General features: G+C 42.7%; 1 protein-coding gene across 2 annotated transcripts in view; it reads left to right on the top strand.

Moving 5' to 3' along the window:
* SLC12A8 (solute carrier family 12 member 8) overlaps window positions 1-19442 on the top strand; it is a 149051-nt gene that overhangs the window by 28643 nt on the left and 100966 nt on the right. For both annotated transcript variants that reach the window (XM_027536506.1, XM_027536495.1), the window contains exons 4-5: window positions 3113-3304; window positions 11616-11847. In XM_027536506.1, the coding sequence (XP_027392307.1) occupies window positions 3113-3304; window positions 11616-11847 (424 nt within the window). The remainder of the gene's footprint in view (window positions 1-3112; window positions 3305-11615; window positions 11848-19442) is intronic.

The raw sequence follows: 19442 nt of genomic DNA, 5'->3' as shown, positions 1-19442 counted from the left end.
AAATCTGTAGGCTAAGTGAGATGCAGGTAAGAATTGAGTTGCAGGTTTTTGAGTTGAAAACTTAGAAATTTATATGTTGCAGTCTGGAGACCAAATTCCTTCTTTTTTGGGAAACCTCAGTCTTTGCTCTTAAGGCCTTCTGATTGCGTGAGAACTACCCATATTATGTAATTTCTTTTACTTAAAGTCAACTGATTGTACATGTTAAACACATCTTAAAAATACATTTATAGCAACTTCTAGACTAGTGTTTGACTAAAAAACTGGTCATTATAATCTAGCCAAGCTGGCACATAAAATTAACTGTCACATCTGTAAATTCTAGGGGATGAGAGCTTCACTATAGTGGGGTATATGTGATTCTTAGCCCTCTTAGGAGGCTGGGTGAGGTCAGCCCTTCCTCAGCTCTTGCTCTCCTCCATACCCAGGCCCATAGCTTCAGGTTCTACCTTTAACCAGAGCCTGAAAGTGGGTCTGAAAGTTTTCTTATTAATGTGTGGAAAGCTTAGAGCAGATTTAGCAACCTCTCTAATATGGATGGTGTGAATCCCTGCCTCTCATACTCCTCCATAACTTACAGGGGAGCCCTTACAAAACACAAAGCCTCCAGCTCAGATGCCTTGTGCCGGCAGGCATTGTCTGGCTTCTGGGATTGAGCTCTGGCTTTTTCCCTTCCTGGGTACCACCCCTCTCCCCAGCACCTCCAGCCTGTGTCCCAGGGAGGCCCAGCCATCTGCCTGCTGTGGCGGAAGAAGGCCTGGCAGTGACAGCCTGGGCCCCTGGGCTCTGCCTTCTGCAGGGGATGATTATAGAGTAGTGGAAGGAGGAAAGGATAGGCTCTCTCTATCTCGATTCTTAAATCGTAGGGCCTCCTCTTAACTTTTCTGCTGGGTGATTATTTTTTGAGAAGTGGCTATCTAGAAGTGTTGGCCCCATCCCCCAAGTGAAGTAAACTTGTATAAGTTATGATCTATTGCTGCATAAAAAATTACTCCAGTACTTAGCAGCTTGAAGTCACAAATTTGTATTTAACTGGTTGTTACTGTGGTTCAGGGATCCATGAGCAACTTAGCTGGCTGCCTCTGGCTCAGGCTTTCTTATGGGATTGCAGCCGAGCCGTCAGTCAGGGCTACAGTTTCAGCTGAAGGCTCCACTGGCAGAGGGTCTGTTGCTAAGATCACAATGAGGTTGTCGTCAGGCCTTGTTATGTTGGCCTCTTCACAGTGTTGTCTCAGTACCTGCAGCTGGCTTCCCCCAGGGCCAACAACCTAGAGAGTGTGAGGAAGCAGGTGCCCAAGATGAAAGGCATGGTCTTCTCATACCCTCATTTCAGAAGTGACATCTCATCACTTCTGTGGGGCTCTGCTCACTAAAAGTGAGTCACACCATCCAGCCTCCACTCAGGGAAAAAGGGTACACAAGGGCGTGAATGCCTGCAGGTGGGAACCACCAGGACCATCTTTGAGGCTGCCACCACACAAATACATCCTTTTGCCCTAAAGCGATCTCTCCTTTTCAATTCTGACATTAGTTTTACCTGAAAAATCACATTTGAACATGGAAATAAAGGTACATGTGAAATGCCAAAAATAAAGTAGAGCTTTTAGGGGATAACATAAAGTAGAGGTCATACCCAAGTGATTTTTAAATAGAAAATATTCTAAAGAATAATTTGGCAACATGTTTGTAATTTGAAAAATGTTATAGTGGCAGTTTTGGTATGAAAACTGAAAGATTGATACAGACTTTTAAAAAAGTATCCCATGTAGACAAGAACACAAAAACAAAGGAAGATAATAGTATAAGTTCATTAAAAATATAAAATCAACAAAATAAGTAACTTCCTGAATAAAACATAACAGAATGAAACCTAATCCCTTAGGTACCCTGTAGTTTACTGTGACAAACTTTAAGTCCATTTTTTCCCCTTCTCTATTAATAGAATCAGTTTTGCTTGGTATGGCATTACTCTCAGCTGAAAATCCACCCCCACACTGCTTTTGTTGTGGTTCAGTCGCTCAGTTGTATCCAACCCTTTGCGACCCGGTGGATTGCAGCACACCAGGCTTCCTTGTCATTCGCCATCTCCCAGTGTTTGCTCAAACTCTTGTCCACTGAGTCGGTGATATTATCCAACCATCTTGGCCTCTGTCATCCCCTTCTCCGCCTGCCTTCAATCTTTCCCAGCATCAGGGTCTTTTCTAATGAGTTGGCTCTTTGCATCAGGTGGCCAAAGTATTGGAGCTTCACCATCAGTCCTTCCAAGGAATATTCGGGGTTGATTTCCTTTAAGATTGACTGGTTTGATCTCCTTGCAGTCCAAGGGACTCTCAAGAGTCTTCTCCAACAATGCTTCTTTCCTCATTTATAAAAGGTATTTCATATAAATTAACCAATTTTTCAAAGCATCGAACTTCTAAACATGCAAGTAACTTTCAGAAGAGTGAGAAGAGAGTAGATATAGTAGACGTGCACTGGGCACACAGATGAAAGAGAAATGGAGAAGGCAAAGAAACCACCCCCTCCCCAAACCTAATCCTGCTCTCCCGGAGTACACAGCCCAGAGGTAAGATGGGCTTGGAAACAGACTCAGTAAGACAAGTGCTGGGATGGGCACTAAGCCCTGAGTACTGCTGGAGTCCAGAGGAAGCGGTATGGGGACAGCTTCTTGGAGAAGGAAATGGACCCTGTCTTGAAGGATGCACTGGAGTCAACTTGTGAGGGAAGAGGAGTGGGCAGGAAGGCATTCCAGGCGGGAGCCTCATGGGTGGGAGGGTGGAGGTGAGGGAGCAGTGAGATCACCACTGGGGCACCCAGTGTGTCTGTGGGGGAGTTGTCAGCTGAGGGATGGGAGGGTGGGGAAGGGGAGAGGACAGGCCAGGAGGGGCCTCGTGGGGGTAGGAAGTGGCTTTGACTTGACTTGTCAGGGCTTGGAAGTCTCTTAGTGTTTGCTGTGAGAACACCCGGCTCATCGGAATCTCTCCCAGGCCTCACCCCTGTGGTGCCGCCTCTGCCTTTTCCCAGCGGGCTCACCTGTGAGGACATGGGGGTGGTGGTCAGTGCTCCCGCTGTGCCCTGACTCTGAACTGACTGCTTGCTTTCCCCCCTGCAGGGAAACACAGGCGTGCTTATGGGCATGTTTCTGGTGTCCTTCGTCGCCCTGGTGGCCCTGGTCACCGTGCTATCCGGCATCGGGGTTGGGGAGCACTGCGGCGTGGGCAGCGGTGGCGTGTACTCCATGATCGCTGCGGTCCTTGGTGGGCAGACAGGAGGCACCATCGGGCTGCTGTACGTGTTTGGACAGGTGAGGCTGCCGACCTGTGGAATGGCTTCTCTCGACTTGCCGTCTGCCGCCACCTTCTCATCCACGTTCCACTTGCCCCCTTCCCCCCACCGCTGACCTGAGAGGCAAGTGGGTGGTTGAGGGAGCTCAGGACGGAGCTGGGCTCTGGTCCAGGGCCCTGATCCTTGGTCTCCAAGCCTCCTCCTCCACTACCTCTGCCTCTGGAGTCCTGCTGCTGCCAGGGAGCAGGGAGGTGTGGGCTAGGACCATCCTTACAGCCTGTTCTGGGGAGGGGGTGCACAGCAGTGGCTGGAGCCCGAATGGCAGCTGGGTGGCCTAGTCCCTGGGGCACTTTTACACTGAAAAGGGGACATTCCGCCTGTGCCAGGGACTTCCCTAGAAGCAGACAGTTCTCAAATGAACCGGAGCTCTAGGCTCATTGATGGCTTGACGGCCTCAAGAGGGAGGCTGAAAGCCCCTGTGTGGACGCCCTGTTCGAGAAGGAGAATACTAATGAGGGGGCCCCTCACCGGGGTGGACGGAGGCCCTCAGAAAACCACTGAGGAGAGAGAAGTACTGAAGCGTGTTTAGCTAAAACACAGAGATGGTGACCTAGTGCTGAGGAAACAAGTGCAGACATTAAGAAGCAGGTCTTTGTGAGGACTTCTTGGACTGAAAAAGGCTTTAATGATGGTGCAAAGGGTGGTGGGTGGCTGAAAAAATAGTTTAAAGAAAAGAATCTGTCTAAGTAAGAGTACAAGAGTCTCCTCAAAGAAAGCATCGGTCCATTCCTTTTGTTTGTAAGCAGCAGGGGCAGGATATTGTAGCAAAAATACATCTGATTCTCCAACAGCACGAAGCTGTGTGTGTGTGTGTGTGTGTGTGTGTGTGTGTGTGTGTATAGGACAGATGCGTGGAAGGCAGACACATGGTCAGTGCACTCTTAAAAACCCCTTGCCTTTATGGAGAAATGTCTTTAAGCAGGGTAGTTTGGGAGGTGAGCAATAAACAGTCAGTTTACTTTATTATCCCGGGGATTTATATACTGATTTTTTTTTTTACTTTGTTTTATAGTCAGGCAGGCTGCAAGAGGAACAAACAGAAGTCCCCTGCTTCCTGGGGTAGACAGAAAGCTCAGCTCTTGAAGCAGACACCACAGACAGGGGACCGGTGCTACTGGACAGGAAGCCCTCCCTGCTCATGCCCCCCACCCTGCCCCCCACCCCCAAAGAGAGGAAGTCTCCTGAATGTGCACTGACTTGGGAGGAAAAGTGATCACAAAGATGTTTTCCGAGGGCAGGCAGCCCCTCTTGAAAAGCCATCGCACTGACAGCCTTGCTTGCTTGCTTTCTGTTGGTTTGGGACCCAGCCAGAAACATCCGTGCCCCTCTGGTCCGCGTCCTCACCACGCCCCTGCTGCTTCTCTGCCTGACCTGGGCTGGGCTCTCTGATCAGGATGCGGCTGTTTTCGTATGCTGCTAGATACAGTGCGCTAGCATTTTGCTGAGGATTTTTGCCTCTGTATTATGAAGGCTATTGATCTGTAGTTTTCTTGTGATACTGTTGTCTAGTTTGGGTGTCCTGATCATACTAGCCTCACAGAATGAGTTGGGAAGTGTTCCCACCTCTTCTATTTCTGGGATGAGTTTATGAAGGATTGGTGTTAATTCTTCTTTAAACATTTGGGAGACTTTGGTGGTGAAACCTTCTAGTCCTGGGCTTTTCTTTGTAGGAAGTTTTTGATTGCTAATTCAGTCTCTTTACTTACATAGGCATATTCTGACCTTCTGTTTCTTCTTGAGTTTTGGTAGTTTATATCTTTCTAGGAATTTGTCCTTTTTATCTAGGTTATCTAATGTTTTGGCATATAATCGCTCATAGGTTCCCTGATAATCTTTTGTTTTTGTAAGATTGACAGCAGTGGTCTCCCTCTCATTCCTGATTTTAATCATTTGAGTCTTCCTCTTTTGTTGGTCAGTCTAGTTGAAGGTTTGTCTGCAAAGAAGCAATTTTTGGTTTTGTTGCTTCTTTTCTATTCTTTTTCTGACCTCTGTTTCATTTATTTCTGCTCCAATTTCTATTAGTTCTTTCCTTTTGTTTGCTCTGGGTTTAGTTCACTCTTCTTTTTCTAGTTTCTTAAGGTGGAAGGTTAGGTCATTGATTTGAGATCTTTTTCTTCCAGAGAGTGATTAGGGTTTCTGAGGGTCCTCATTCCTGGTTCTTCATTTCAGTTGCTAAGTCGCGTCTAACTCTTTGCGACCCCATGGACTGCAGCACACCAGGCCTCCCTGTCCATCACCAACTCCCAGAGTTTACTCAAACTCATGTCCATTGATTCGATGATGCCATCCAACCATCTCATCCTCTGTCGGCCCCTTCTCCTCCTGTCTTCAGTCTTTCCCAGCATCAGGGTGACTGACTTTTCCAGTGAGTCGGTTCTTCACATCAGGTGCCCAAAATATTAGAGCTTTAGCTTCAACGTCAGTCCTTCCAATGAATATTCAGGATTGATTTCCTTTAGGATTGACTGGTTTGATGTTCTTTCAGTCCAAGGTACTCTCAAGGGTCTTCTCCAACACCACAATTCAAAAGCATCAATTCTTTGGTGCTCAGTTTTCTTTATGGTCCAACTCTCACATCCATACATGACTACTGGAAAACCCATAGCTTTGGTTCTTATTAACCCCTAATCCTCTCATCCCATGGCATGCATGCCCTTATGTATTTTTAGTAATTGCCAGAGGAGATGGCAATTACTTCTGCTTTATTTACTATGCCAAAGCCTTTGACTGTGTGGATCACAACAAACTGGAAAATTCTTCAAGAGATAGGAATACCAGACCACCTTACCTGCCTCCTGAGAAATCTGTATGCAGGTCAAGAAGCAACAGTTAGAGCTGGGCATGGAACAACATACTGGTTCCAAATAGAGAAAGGAGTATGTCAAGGTTGTATATTGTCACCCTGCTTATTTAACTTATATGCAGAGTACATCATGGGAAATGCCAGGCTGGATGAAGCACAAGCTGGAATCAAGATTGCCAGGAGAAATATCAATAACTTCAGATATGCAGATGATTCCACCCTTATGGCAGAAAGCGAAGAAGAACTAAAGAGCCTCTTGATGAAAGTAAAAGAGCAGAGCAAAAAGTTGGCTTAAAACTCAAACTAAGATCATGGCATCCAGTCCCATCACTTCATGGCAAATAGATGGGGAAACAATGGAAATAGTGAAAGACTTTATTTTCTTGGGCTCCAAAATCACTGCAGATGGTGACTGCAGCCATGAAATTAAAAGACACTTGCTCCTTGGAAGAAAAGCTATGACCAACCTAGACAGCATATTAAAAAGCAGAGACATTACTTTGTCAACTAAGGTCCATCTAGTCAAAGCTATGGTTTTTCCAGTAGTCATGTATGGATGTGAGATTTGGATTATAAGGAAAGCTGAGCGCTGAAGAACTGATGGTTTTGAATTGTGGTGTTGGAGAAGAGTCTTGAGGGTCCCTTGGACTGCAAGGAGATCAAACCAATCAATCCTAAAGGAAATCAATCCTGAATATTCATTGGAAAGACTGATGTTGAAGTTGAAACTCCAATACTTTGGCCACCTGATGCAAAGAACTGACTCATTGGGAAAGACCCTGATGCTGGGAAAGATTGAGGACAGGAGGAGAAGGGGACGACAGAGGATGAGATGGTTCGATGGCATCACTGACTTGATAGACGTGAGTTTGAGCAAGCTCTGGGAGTTGATGATGAACAGGGAGGCCTGGCATACAGCAGTGGGATCTCAAAGAGTTGGACATGACTGAGTGACTGAACTGAACTGAGGAGATGGCTTGTTGTGCCCTGGAGCAGGATCATCAAACTTCTTCTAAAACGGGCCAGATAGTCAATATTTTAGTTTTTTGTGAGAGTGTCCTAGGTTCCTTTCACAGTGACTCAGCTCTGCTATATAAGTGTGAAAGAAGCCATAGACAGTTTGAAGTGGGCATGGCTGTGTGCCAGTTAAGCTTTATTCCCCAAACAGGCAGCAGCAGGATTTGGCCAGAGTGCCAGAATTTGCTGGCCCTTGCCCCAGAGCATCAACATTAAGAAGATACAGACACTTAAAATAATGATTTTTTTTAAGCTTACGAAACTTTCCATTGCTTTGCATCCTTCCAGACCCTTCCCCGTTCATCTCTCTGAGACACTGGTGCCAGGCCTGTTGTGTGTGGAGGAAGTGATGAACTGGGGTCCCTCCTTGCTCCGTGTCCTACTCACCCGAGTGCTTCCTCAGGACCGCTTGCCCTGGACACAGAATATCCCCCTTCAGCTTGCACTGTCCTGTCTAAAAACATTTATTCATGGCTTACCTGCTGCTCACTAGACTCTAAAAACAATGGAGGACAGGAAGCTTTCCCGGACCCAGTACAGGCCTGGGGTTTGTGATGTGGGGGCCAACACATCTGTAAGACATATAGCCTACCAACTCAGACCTTAAACTAAGGCTTTCATGTGAGAAGAGGAGGGTTGTGGAAGGACAGCTCTGTCTTCTATGTAGATTTTCTTTCTGGAAAGGAAAATGCCTATGATTGTGAAAATGCAATTAAAAAAAAAAAAAAAAACAAATGCTTTCAAAGGGAAGTGTTACACCCTGAAAATATAGTGGGTGACACCCTCTGGTTCCTGTGTCAGAGGGTTAGGAGTTCTCCATAGAGGACCAAAGAGAAAAAGGAATGCTTGTGATTCTAAACTTTGAGAGGAGATAAAAAAATTTTTTAATATAGTAAATTCTGGGGAGATTTACACATTAAATAAATCGAAAGGGATATTTTCTAGTGAAGAGGAGCTTCACGGTTGGAGGGTAGACCGTGTCTGAGGTGGTTGGATTGCTCTGGGCAAGGGCTGGCAGCCGCCGTTGTCCATACCTCTCCCTAGGGGAGCCCAGGCCAGGCCTGAGCTCGCTGGCAGGGGTCGGGCCATGGGGGAGCCTTGTGTCCTAGAGACACTGTGCCCAGATGCAGTTTTTGCATAAACAGAATAAAACTCTAAATGTGTTTGTTCTTATTTTCCTTGATAAAATTTCTTTAAAAGTGCAAAATGATGTGCATTGTAACAGTTAGCATATCAGAGATAATGGAGATGAAAAGGTCATTTCCTTCCCCTCCTGTGGTAACCAGTGTGAACACCAAGTGTCCTGTTCAGCACCTTCCCTGTGTCCACTGACATGAATTTATGGATGTTTGAAGCACTTGCTTGTTTTTACAAAGATGGGGACAAATTTCATAACCTATTCTATGACTTGTATTTATCGCTGAACAAGAAGTCATTGACATTCTGCTAGGTCAATGCCTTGAAGTCATGCTTTTAAGCTAGTTGCTTAGTATTGTATGATATGGGTGTACTGTAATTCATGGTACATTCATTCTCTATTCATTGTTTACTCTCTTATGTAAGAGTAGTTTTATTCCTTTTGTCACTTCTAAAAGTCTATATTTTTGTACTTTCTCTTCTTAATCAGGCTGTCAGGTGTTTATGTATTTTATTGATCTCAAGAAAGAAAAAATCAGCTTTGTTCTTTGTATACCTTTTGTTTTTTCCTTTCATTTTATTAACTTCACGTATCCTTTTATTAAATATTTCTTCTATCTTTGTATTTATATTGATTTTTAAAATCACTTCTTAATACTTTGTTAATGTATTTTTAAACTATTAAAGAAAATAGGAGTTATAGTTTTCCCCCTTCTGAATGCAGCATTAATGTGCTTCTCAAGTTTTAGAATAAATCTGTTTTATTGCTTTCTAGATAATTTGAAATTTAAAAAATTGCTCCTTATTTTGCCAACATGGCTTAAATTTATTTCTGTTCTATTTTCCTCCTTGTTGATTTGGAAGTTCTACTATGCTTTTCATTCTTTGGGTAGTTACTATCTGCTTTTAGAAGCTGTAATTATACTTTTTCTATACTTCCCAAACAAAAACATTACTTATCAGCTCCTCCACATACCAAATATGAAATCTCTGATTCTTTACCTACATTCCATAGTTACTTTTACCTCTTACCCTCAAATCCTTAGGTTTTTGAGAAGATGATTTTTGAGCTGTCAAAACTTTCCCCTAAAAGTAAATCTCTTCAGTTTCAAGAATATTTATTTATAACTTGTGTTGCAAATTTCCAGTGACAGTACCATTATCTATTTAACACTCAGTTCAGTTCAGTCGCTCAGTCATATCCGACTCTGCGATCCCATGAATCACAGCACGCCAGGCCTCCCTGTCCATCACCAACTTCCTGCATTCGCTCAAACTCATGTCCATCGAGTCGGTGATGCCATCCAGCCATCTCATCCTCAGTCACCCCCTTCTCCTTCTGCCCCCAATCCCTCCCAGCATCAGGGTCTTTTCCAACGAGTCAACTCTTCGCATGAGATGGCCGAAGTATTGGAGTTTCAGCTTTAGCATCAGTCCCTCCAGTGAACACCCAGGACTGATCTCCTTTAGGATGGACTGTTTGGATCTCCTTGCAGTCCAAGGGACTCTTAAGAATCTTCAACATCATAGTTCAAAGGCATCAATTCTTTGGCCCTCAGCTTTCTTCACAGTCCAACTCTCACATCCGTACATGACCACTGGAAAAACCATAGCCTTGACTAGATGGACCTTTGTTGGCAAAGTAATGTCTCTGCTTTTCAATATGCTGTCTAGGTTGGTCATAACTTTCCTTCCAAGGAGTAAGCGTCTTTTAATTTCATGGCTGCAATCACCATATGCAGTGACTCTGGAGCACCCCAAAATAAAGTTTGATAGTGTTTCCACTGTTTCCCCATCTATTTGCCATGAAGTGATGGGACCAGATGCCATGATCTTAGTTTTCTGAATGCTGAGCTTTAAGCCAACTTTTTCACTCTCCTCTTTCACTTTCATCAAGAGGCTTTTTAGTTCCTCTTCACTTTCTGCCATAAGGGTGGTGTCATTTGCATACCTGAGGTTATTGATATTTCTCCTGGCAATCTTGATTCCAGCTTGTGCTTCTTCCAGCCCAGCGTTTCTCATGATGTATTCTGCATATAAGTTAAATAAGCAGGATGACAATATACAGCCTTGACGTATTCCCTTTCCTATTTGGAACCAGTCTGTTGTTCCATGTTCTAACTGTTGCTTTCTGACCTGCATATAGGTTTCTCAAGAGGCAGGTCAGGTGGTCTGGTATTCCCATCTCTTGAAGAATTTTCCACAGTTTATTGTGATCCACACAGTCAAAGGCTTTGGCATAGTCAATAAAGCAGAAATAGATGTTTTTCTGGGACTCTCTTTTTCGATGATCCAGCAGATGTTGGCAATTTGATCTCTGGTTCCTCTGCCTTTTCTAAAACCAGCTTGAACATCTGGAAGTTCATGGTTCATGTATTGCTGAAGCCTGGCTTGGAGAATTTTGAGCATTACTTTACTAGCGTGTGAGATGAGTGCAATTGTGCGGTAGTTTGAGCATTCTTTGGCATTGCCTTTCTTTGGGATTGGAATGAAAACTGACCTTTTCCAGTCCTGTGGCCACTGCTGAGTTTTCCAAATTTGCTGGTATATTGAGTGGAGCACTTTCACAGCATCATCTTTCAGGATTTGAAAGACCTCAACTGAAATTCCATCACCTCCACTAGCTTTATTTGTAGTGATGCTTTCTAAGGCCCACTTGACTTCACATTCCAGGATGTCTGGCTCTAGGTGAGTGATCACATCATCGTAATTATCTGGGTCGCGAAGATCTTTTTCGTACAGTTCTTCTGTGTATTCTTACCATCTGTTCTTAATATCTTCTGCTTCTTTTAGGTCCATACCATTTCTGTCCTTTATTGAGCCCATTTTTGCATGAAATGTTCCATATGACATTAGAAGAATGTGCTGCTCATTTTTTTCTCATTTCTAAATTTTAGGTAATTTAAAAAATAATAGTAACACATTCAAAGAAATAGAGAAAACACTGCGGTTTGCTTCAGTGGCCTCTAAGGCTCTGAGATAGGACCCCACTCTACCCTGTGTTTGTGTTCTCTATTTAATTCTTCACAGGGGAGTCTCAAGGTCTCTTTGGCCCAAAGCCCCATCTTCTTCCTCCCATAGTCTTTCCATGTTAGTTACCACTGATAGTCATTCTCCCCTGTGGATGGTGGGAGAGATGTTGGCAGGAAGGAAGGGGCCCCAGGAAGGGCTCCTGGGGAAGAAGGGCTCGTTTAACCCCCTTGATGCTTTCTGGGTGTTGAATTCCGAAGGTGAGCAGGGTCCTCAGTGCTGGGCAGCCCTGAGGCTTTTTTTTTTTTCTTGGTGACTCTTCCTACCTGGAGATGCCTGTCAGTGTGTTGCAGGTGCCATGTACATCACCGGCTTCGCTGAATCCGTCTCAGATCTTCTGAGTCTCAGGAATATCTGGGCCGTGCGAGGAATTTCAGTCGCCGTGCTTCTGGCCTTGCTGGGGATTAACCTAGCAGGTGTCAAATGGATAATCCGCCTCCAGCTGCTGCTGCTGCTCCTGCTCGCCGTGTCCACCCTGGACTTTGTGGTGGGCTCTTTCACACACCTGGACCCAGGTAAGCCTTTGGGTGTTCAGTCACAGGCCTTAGGCGGGTCTGCTCTGCTTCCTAGATGTTGGTAGGTCTGAGTATGCACAGTGACCCTGATACCCTTTGCCTGCAGTGAGCGTGTCCTGTGCCTGGAGCAGGTGAGAGTGTGTCCTGGTGCAGCTTCTCTTCACATAGACATCTTCCCTTGTACATTGTTTTTTTTTTAATTTGCTTTCTGTTAGAAAAAAATTTTCGATAAGGGAAAGAATAAAGTAGAACTGGATTAGACAAAGATAAATTCTTGATAGGAATTGTAGATAAACAGATTTGGGCATAGGGAAGGTAATAGATTTTAATTTTATCTGTCCTATTATTTTTTTTTTTTTAAAGGACTTGATGCGAACATAACAAATGTTAACAATTGTCATTTCTGGGAAATGCAGACAGATGTATGTTTGATTATAGTTTTCAATATTGATTTTTTAAAAACAAAAATATGAATCCTTAGCTTAAAGAAAGAAAGCAAACAGCTGGATATTCTTTTGCACCATTTGGAAATGGTGTCATATGTTGGTAACCAATCAATCACTGTTTAATCCTGGGTTTTCTGCAGCCTTGATGATGCCTGGCAACTCTAATCCTAGCTCCTATGTTTGAGTTAGAGTCTGTTACCCAAAATGTCCATAACTGTATCAGTAGCTTTGTGATTTGGGATGGTTTGGCGTCAGAAGTCTTTGTTTCTCTCTAGAATACAGAACCATTCCTGGGATGCTGTAGGAAAAAGATAACTGCCTGATATTTCACACTTTGGGGACTTTGTATTTTACAGTGATAGTGACTGGACATCTGTGTTGAAATATGGACAGAGAGAGGGTGATGGAACCCCTAGCTATGTTAACAAAGAAAAAGGAAAGAAATCAGGAGCACAGACCAGCCATCTCTAATGGTGGTGGCGGCGATGGCACTATATCATATGAGCACTTCTGTGCCAGGCATTTTGGCTAGCACCTCCCAGGGCTTATCTCATTATCATAAACTCATGGAGGAGAAACCATTACACTCCTTTTACAGATGAGGAAAGTGGGGATTATATAGTTTATAGTAACACTTGGCAGAGCTGAGTATGAAATGGATCTGTTTGATGGTAAAGCTGTGCTCTTCCCCGAGATGGGAACAGTACCACAGTCTGTCTGTGGTATTGGCTCTGCTTTTTCCCTTCAAGGCTGCCCTGGGGTGTATTCTAAACAGTCTTGTCTCTCATAAAAGTGTTGGTTGTGGGCAGGTGAGAAATCGGTTAGAACACCCTGATCTAGCCTTTTGCTTTTTCATATGTTAAGATTCATTTGTGGGAAAATAGTCACTCGCCTGAGCTCCTGGAATGCCCCCTACCCTCTGACCTCCTGGTCCATCCCCCAGAACCTCCAGACTGCCCCATGATCCAGCATCTAAAATGTTAACCCCTGTACAGTGTGGGACACGCAGGGCCCACTCCAGTGCTGAGGGCCAATGCGGTGTCCAGACTGATCACCTCTAGCTTTGCAGCTTCCTGCACATTTGCAGCATCTCCTTTGGAGAGAAGAAGTGATTTTTTTTTTTTTCCTGGCTTTGCACCACGCTGCTGAGACAGCCCACATCCTGAGAGAGACCTGCTGGCTGTTTGGCCATCAAACTGTCAGTGAAGAGAGAGAATGTATTCCAGCCGATTTGCCTGGGTCCTTTCCCCGCATTGACATGGTTGCTGAAAGAGCATAAGTAGTTAAATTGCAAAGTGATGTTACTGGCTTCTTTGCAACTTCAGTAGGCTGAAGTATTTGCCTTCCTGATTAGAAGTTTTCTTGGCTACCCTTCTGACTTACTCCCGATATTTCTCTTTCCTTCTGGTCAGTACATTACCAGGGTGTAGTGTGAAATGAAATTTATTTTCAATCATTCCCATAGCAACTGGCCCCTCTAGAATCTGTTTTTGGTATCACTAGTGTTTTATATGGGCTGCTTTCTTTGCAGTTAAAAATCTAAACTGAAACTAGACCATAAACCTTCAGAATGGATTTCGCAGAATGATTTCAACTCTTTTAAAAAAATAAAAAATGATGTACGCATAGACATTAAAAAAAAAAACAACAACAAAACCCAAAACTGGAAAAGCGACTGGAGGGAACTAAGCCCAGGTGTTAACAGCGGTCGTCTTTCTGCTGAGGTTGTAGGTGGCTGCATTATCTTATTTCAACTTTCCCTTCAATTAGTTAGTGCTACTTAAAAAAAAATAGACTTTAGTTTTTAGAGCAGTTTTAGGTTTATAGAAAATTAGCACATGGTTCAGAAGTCCCTGGATTACCAAGTGGCTCAGGGGTAAAGAATCTACCTGCCAATGCAAGAGCCGCAGTAGACATGGGTTTGATCCGTGGGTTGGGAAGATCCCCTGGAGGAGGAAATGGCAACCCACTCTAGTATTCTTGTCTGGAAAATTCCATGGACAGAGAAGCTGAGCAGGCTTCTGTCCATGGGATTACAGGGTCGGACACAACTGAGCATGCGTACTACGCAATGCAGCAGAAGTCCCCATATCCTTTCTGTCTCCTTTCCCTACCCGTTTCCCCTATGACACCCTGCACCCGCATGTTTGTCATCACTGGTGAACCAATAGTGAGATGAGGGTTCATCCTTTGTGTTTATAGTTCTATAGGTTTTGACAAATATATATTGGTATGTATCCCTCATTATGAGGAGGGCACGGCAACTCACTCCAGTATTCTTACCTGGAGAATCTCATGGACAGAGTAGCCTGGAGGTCTATAGTCCACTGGGTCACAAAGAGCTGGACATACTGTAGTGACTTTGCACACATGCATGCATGCATGCATCATTACAGTATCATACATAATAGTTTTAATGCCTGAAATTTTCCCTCTATTTCATTTCCTTCCTATCTCTACTCCTGAATTCCTGGCAACCTGATGAACTCACTGATCTTTTCAGTACCTCTGTATTTTGCCTCTCCCAGAGTACCATACAGTTGAAATCATACAGGATGCAGCTTTTTCAGCCTGCCTTTTTACACTAAGCATTCAAAGTTTCTCTGTGTATTTTTGTGCCTTGATAGCTCATATCTTTCTATTACTGAATAATATTCCATTGAATAGGTATACTACAGATTTGTTTGTTTTGAGGTTTCTTTTTTTTTTTGGTTCATTCACCTATTGAAGGACATTTTTGTCACTTCCAATTTTGGCAGTTATGAATAAGACTTCTATGGACACTTGTATGAAGGTTTTTATGAAGATATGATGTTTAAACCCATTTGAATAAATACCTAGGAGCATGGTTGCTAGATAATATGGTAAGACTATATTTACCTTTGTAAGACGTTGCCAGACTGTCTTCCAAAGTGGCTGTACCGTTTTGCATTCACATTAGCAACAAATGAGAGTTCTTATTGTTCCACATCCTCATCAGCATTTGGTGGTGTCAGTTTCTTGGATTTTAGCTATTCTGGGAGGGGCATATTGATATCTATTGTTTTTTAATTTGCAGCTCCCTAAGAATATGATCAGAGAAGGCAGTGGCACCCCACTCCAGTACTCTCGCCTGGAAAATCCCATGGACAGAGGAGCCTGGTGGGCTGCAGTCCATGGGGTTGCTAGGAGTCGGACAGGACTGAGTGACTTCACTTTCACTTTTCACTTTCATGCATTGGAGAAGGAAATGGCAACCCACTCCAGTGTTCTTGCCTGGAGAATCCCAGGGACGGGGGAGCCTGGTGGGCTGCCGTCTATGGGGTCGCACAGAGTCGGACATGACTGAAGTGACTTAGCAGCAGCAGCAGCAGCAAGAATATGATATTGAGCCTGTTTTCATATGCCCATTTGACATCTGTATATGATCTTCAGTGAGGTGTCTTTTGCCTGTTTTTTGGGTTGTTTTCTTATCATTGAGTTTTAAGACATCTTTGTATATTTTGGATCCTTTATCAGATATATATTTTGCAAATATTTTTCCCAGTCTGTGGCTTGTCTTTTCATTCTTTTAACAGAGCCTTTTCTAGAGCAGATGTTTTTAATTGTAATGAAGTCTAACGTTAGTTTTTCCCTTTCTCAGATCATGCTCTGGGTGATGTATTTAAAAACTCACTATTAAACCCAAGGTCACCTGGATTTTCTATGTTATCTTCTAGAAGGTTTATACTTTTGTGTTTTACATTTAGGTCTGTGATCCATTTTGAGTTAATTTTTGTGGAATGTATAAGCTGAGCATCTAAATTTTTTTGGCATGTGGATGTCCAGTCGTTCTAGCACCATTTGTTAAAAAGACTATCCTATCTTCACTGAACTGTGTTTGATCCTTTGCGAAAGATCAGTTGACTATATTTGCATGGATGTGTTTCTGGGCTCTTTATTCTGTTTTCTTGCTCTATTTATCTGTTTCCTAGTATCACTCTTTTTGGATTATTATGGCTGTATAGTGAGTCTTGAAGGTGGGCAATGTCAGTCCTCCAACTTTGTCCTTTTTCACTAGTGTTATTTTTAAGGCCAGGAAACACAGTTTTTTTTGAATATGCTTAGATGTCTAAATTTCTTTCTCTTGTTTTCAATATAAATGATTTTAAAAAGCCAAACAATCATAAATGTATAAAGAAAAAAGGTAAAACTTAAAAAAAAAAAACCACAACAACAACCAAAAAACCATCCATTTCCCCACTCTGCTTTCCAGAGGGAGATTGGTAGGTATTTGTTATTTATTGTTGCTGAACAGATTACCCTCAGATTTAGTGGCACAAAGCAACAATAAGCATTTATTATTTCTTGCCTTTTCTGTGGGCTGGGAATTTGGGTATGGTTTGGTTGATGGTTCTGGCTCAGGTTTTCTCATGAGGTTCAGAGACTGCAGACTTATTAAAGCTTAGCTGGAGCTGGAGGATCTAGCTGGCAAGTTGGTATTGGTTGCTGGCAGGAGGCCTCAGTTCCTCTCCATGTGGTCCTTTCCAAAGAGCTGTTTGAGTGTCCTCAAGTCATGAGGTAACTGGATTCCCCAAGGACAGACAAGAGAGAGAATGAGCAAGAGAGAGCACACGCGTGAGAACGCGCGCGTGCGAGAGAGCCATCCTTTTTATGATCTAGCCTCAGAAATCCCGTAGCAGCACTTTTACCACAAACTGTTAGAAGTGAGTGACTTAGTCTGGCCCTCATTCAAAGGGAGGGGATTTAGTTTCTACCTTTTGAATGGAGAAGTGTCAAAGGATTTGTGGACACATTTAAAAACCACAGTAGTTAATTTTAAAATCAGAAAACAAATACACTTGTCAAATTTTATTTTTCCTTTTATTTCATAGACAAAGTTAATGTTTTTATGTTGTAAATTTTTAAAATTTTTGAAATATAAAGTAGAAAGTGAAAATATTTTCCCCTTACTCCATTCTCCCACTACCATTCCCAGAGGGAGACTGTGAATATCTTTCCAGTCTATTTTCTATACGTGTACAAGTGTGTATGCACATGTTTACATACAGAAACATGTAAATATAGTTCTTTGTAAAAATGTAATTCTATATTGCTTTGCTGCACTTCCTTTCCCACCCAATAATATATCACAGACACCCTGCAATGGCAATACATTTAGGATTCCCTTGTTCTTTTAGAAAACCTGCAGAGTATTCCATATCCATATAAAACATTAATTTATTGATATTTAGGTTTTCACAGTTTGTTGTTATTACATGTTGCCAACATGAATATCCTTATACAAAATTTGAAGGATTATTTCTGGAGGATCAAGTCTTATCAGTAGAACTCATAGGACAAAGATGAAGCACATTGAATATTTTGTTAGGTTCTACCGAATGGCCTTGCAATAATGTTCCTTTCTGAACACCTGGTAACAGTATATAAGAGTTCTTCCGCATATCCTTGACAGTATTGGATATGTTCAGTCTTTTAAATTTCTGCCATGTGTTGGGCAAAAATTGTGATCTTTTTAAAATTTTTCTTAAGTCATTACTGAGGATAATTTTATTCATTTTTTAATTGCCACTTGTATTTCTTTATCTTTGCATTGTCTGTACTCTTATTTTTCCTTTAGATTGTCTTACCTTTTAACGTATTGGGTTGGCCAAAAAGTTCGTTTGGGTTTTTTGGTAAGATGTTATAGAAAAAGTCAAAGGAACTTTTTTACTAACCCAATATTATAGCTCTTCTACTTTAACAATTAATTCAACATAAAGCAAATATTTATTTAGCTTTATGTTAATGCTAGACAATGTTTATTATATGCTGAAAAAATTTTCCTGTCATTTTTTCTTTTAGTATTTTTATATGTAATAAAATATATTAATTTTGAGTCACATTGTGTATTCTGATTGCTTTTTGTATATTTTTCAAGTTTTCCTAAAATTAAATTTACTCCATGTATTAGTTTCCTAGAACTGCTTTAATAAATTACAACTTGGTGACTTAAAACAGTGGGATTGTATTCACCTCCAGCTCTGGAGGCTGAGCATCTGAAATTGAGCAGGGCTGCATACTCTTCAAAGGCTATGGAGGAGAACGTGTCCTGCCTCCTCCCATTCCTGATGGCTGCAGGAGTTCCTTGGCTTGTGGTCATATCACTCTCATCTTGCCTCTGTCTTCACATGGCCTTCTCCTCCTCTTGTCTGTGCTCTATATGTGTCTTGTAAGGCCAACTTGTCATTGGAAATAGGTCCAACCTGGCTAATCCAAGATGATCTCATCTCAAGAGCCTTAATTATATCTGAAAAGATCTTTTGTCTTTCCAAATAAGGGCACATTCACAGGTTTCCAGCAGTAGGATGTGGACATCTTTTGGCAGGCCACCAGTCAACCCAATACCTTCTATTTTTTTTCATTTGCTTGATTTTCTAGGTGATTATCACTATTTTAAAAAGTTCTCCACATAGCACTTTCAAATACTTAACAGGCATTTTCTTCTGTGCTCCGTTTGTTGTATTTTCTCTTGGAGACTCCCTCTTCGTCATCCTTCTGGATGGACGGTCTCAGGCCTGGATCATGGCTGTTGTACTGGTACTTGCATTCCCTGTTCCCAGCTGTTGGTTCCTGTTGTCTGTATCCCAAGTCATCCTCTTTTATCTATGATGGAATATGTTACTTTTCCACTTTCACATGTGATTGATAGGAGATGTAAAAATCTAGGCTGAAAATCATTTTCCCTTTTGTAATACTGTGATCTATAATTAGATAGATATATAGGTAGATAGATGTGGTCTTCATTCATTCCTGGCATGGAGCCCCTAAAAACCTTAGAATTTCCAGTGATGAGAACCCTAAGGTGTCTTTGTGTTAATTAGATGACTTACGGAAGGCATCTCAGGATGAGGGCTGGTTGCCAATGGAGCCAACCTTGTGATTTCGGGGTTGGAACTTTCAGTCACCCTCCTTCCCCCACCTCAGGGAAGAGAAGAGTGGTTGGAGATTGAGCTCAAACACCAATGACCAAGGATCTAATCAACCATCCTGGGTAGTGAAACCGTTGCAAAAACCTTAAAGGGCTAGGTGTAAAGAGCTCCTGGGTTGGTGAACACATGAAGATGAAGAGAGAGTGGCTTCCAGAGAGCATGGACGCTCCATACCTGCCCTGTGCTTCTCTTCCATTTG

This window comes from Bos indicus x Bos taurus, chromosome 1 (genome assembly GCF_003369695.1).
Source record: "Bos indicus x Bos taurus breed Angus x Brahman F1 hybrid chromosome 1, Bos_hybrid_MaternalHap_v2.0, whole genome shotgun sequence".
Lineage (NCBI taxonomy): Eukaryota > Metazoa > Chordata > Mammalia > Artiodactyla > Bovidae > Bos > Bos indicus x Bos taurus.
This window is presented reverse-complemented; position numbering and strand designations above follow the sequence as displayed.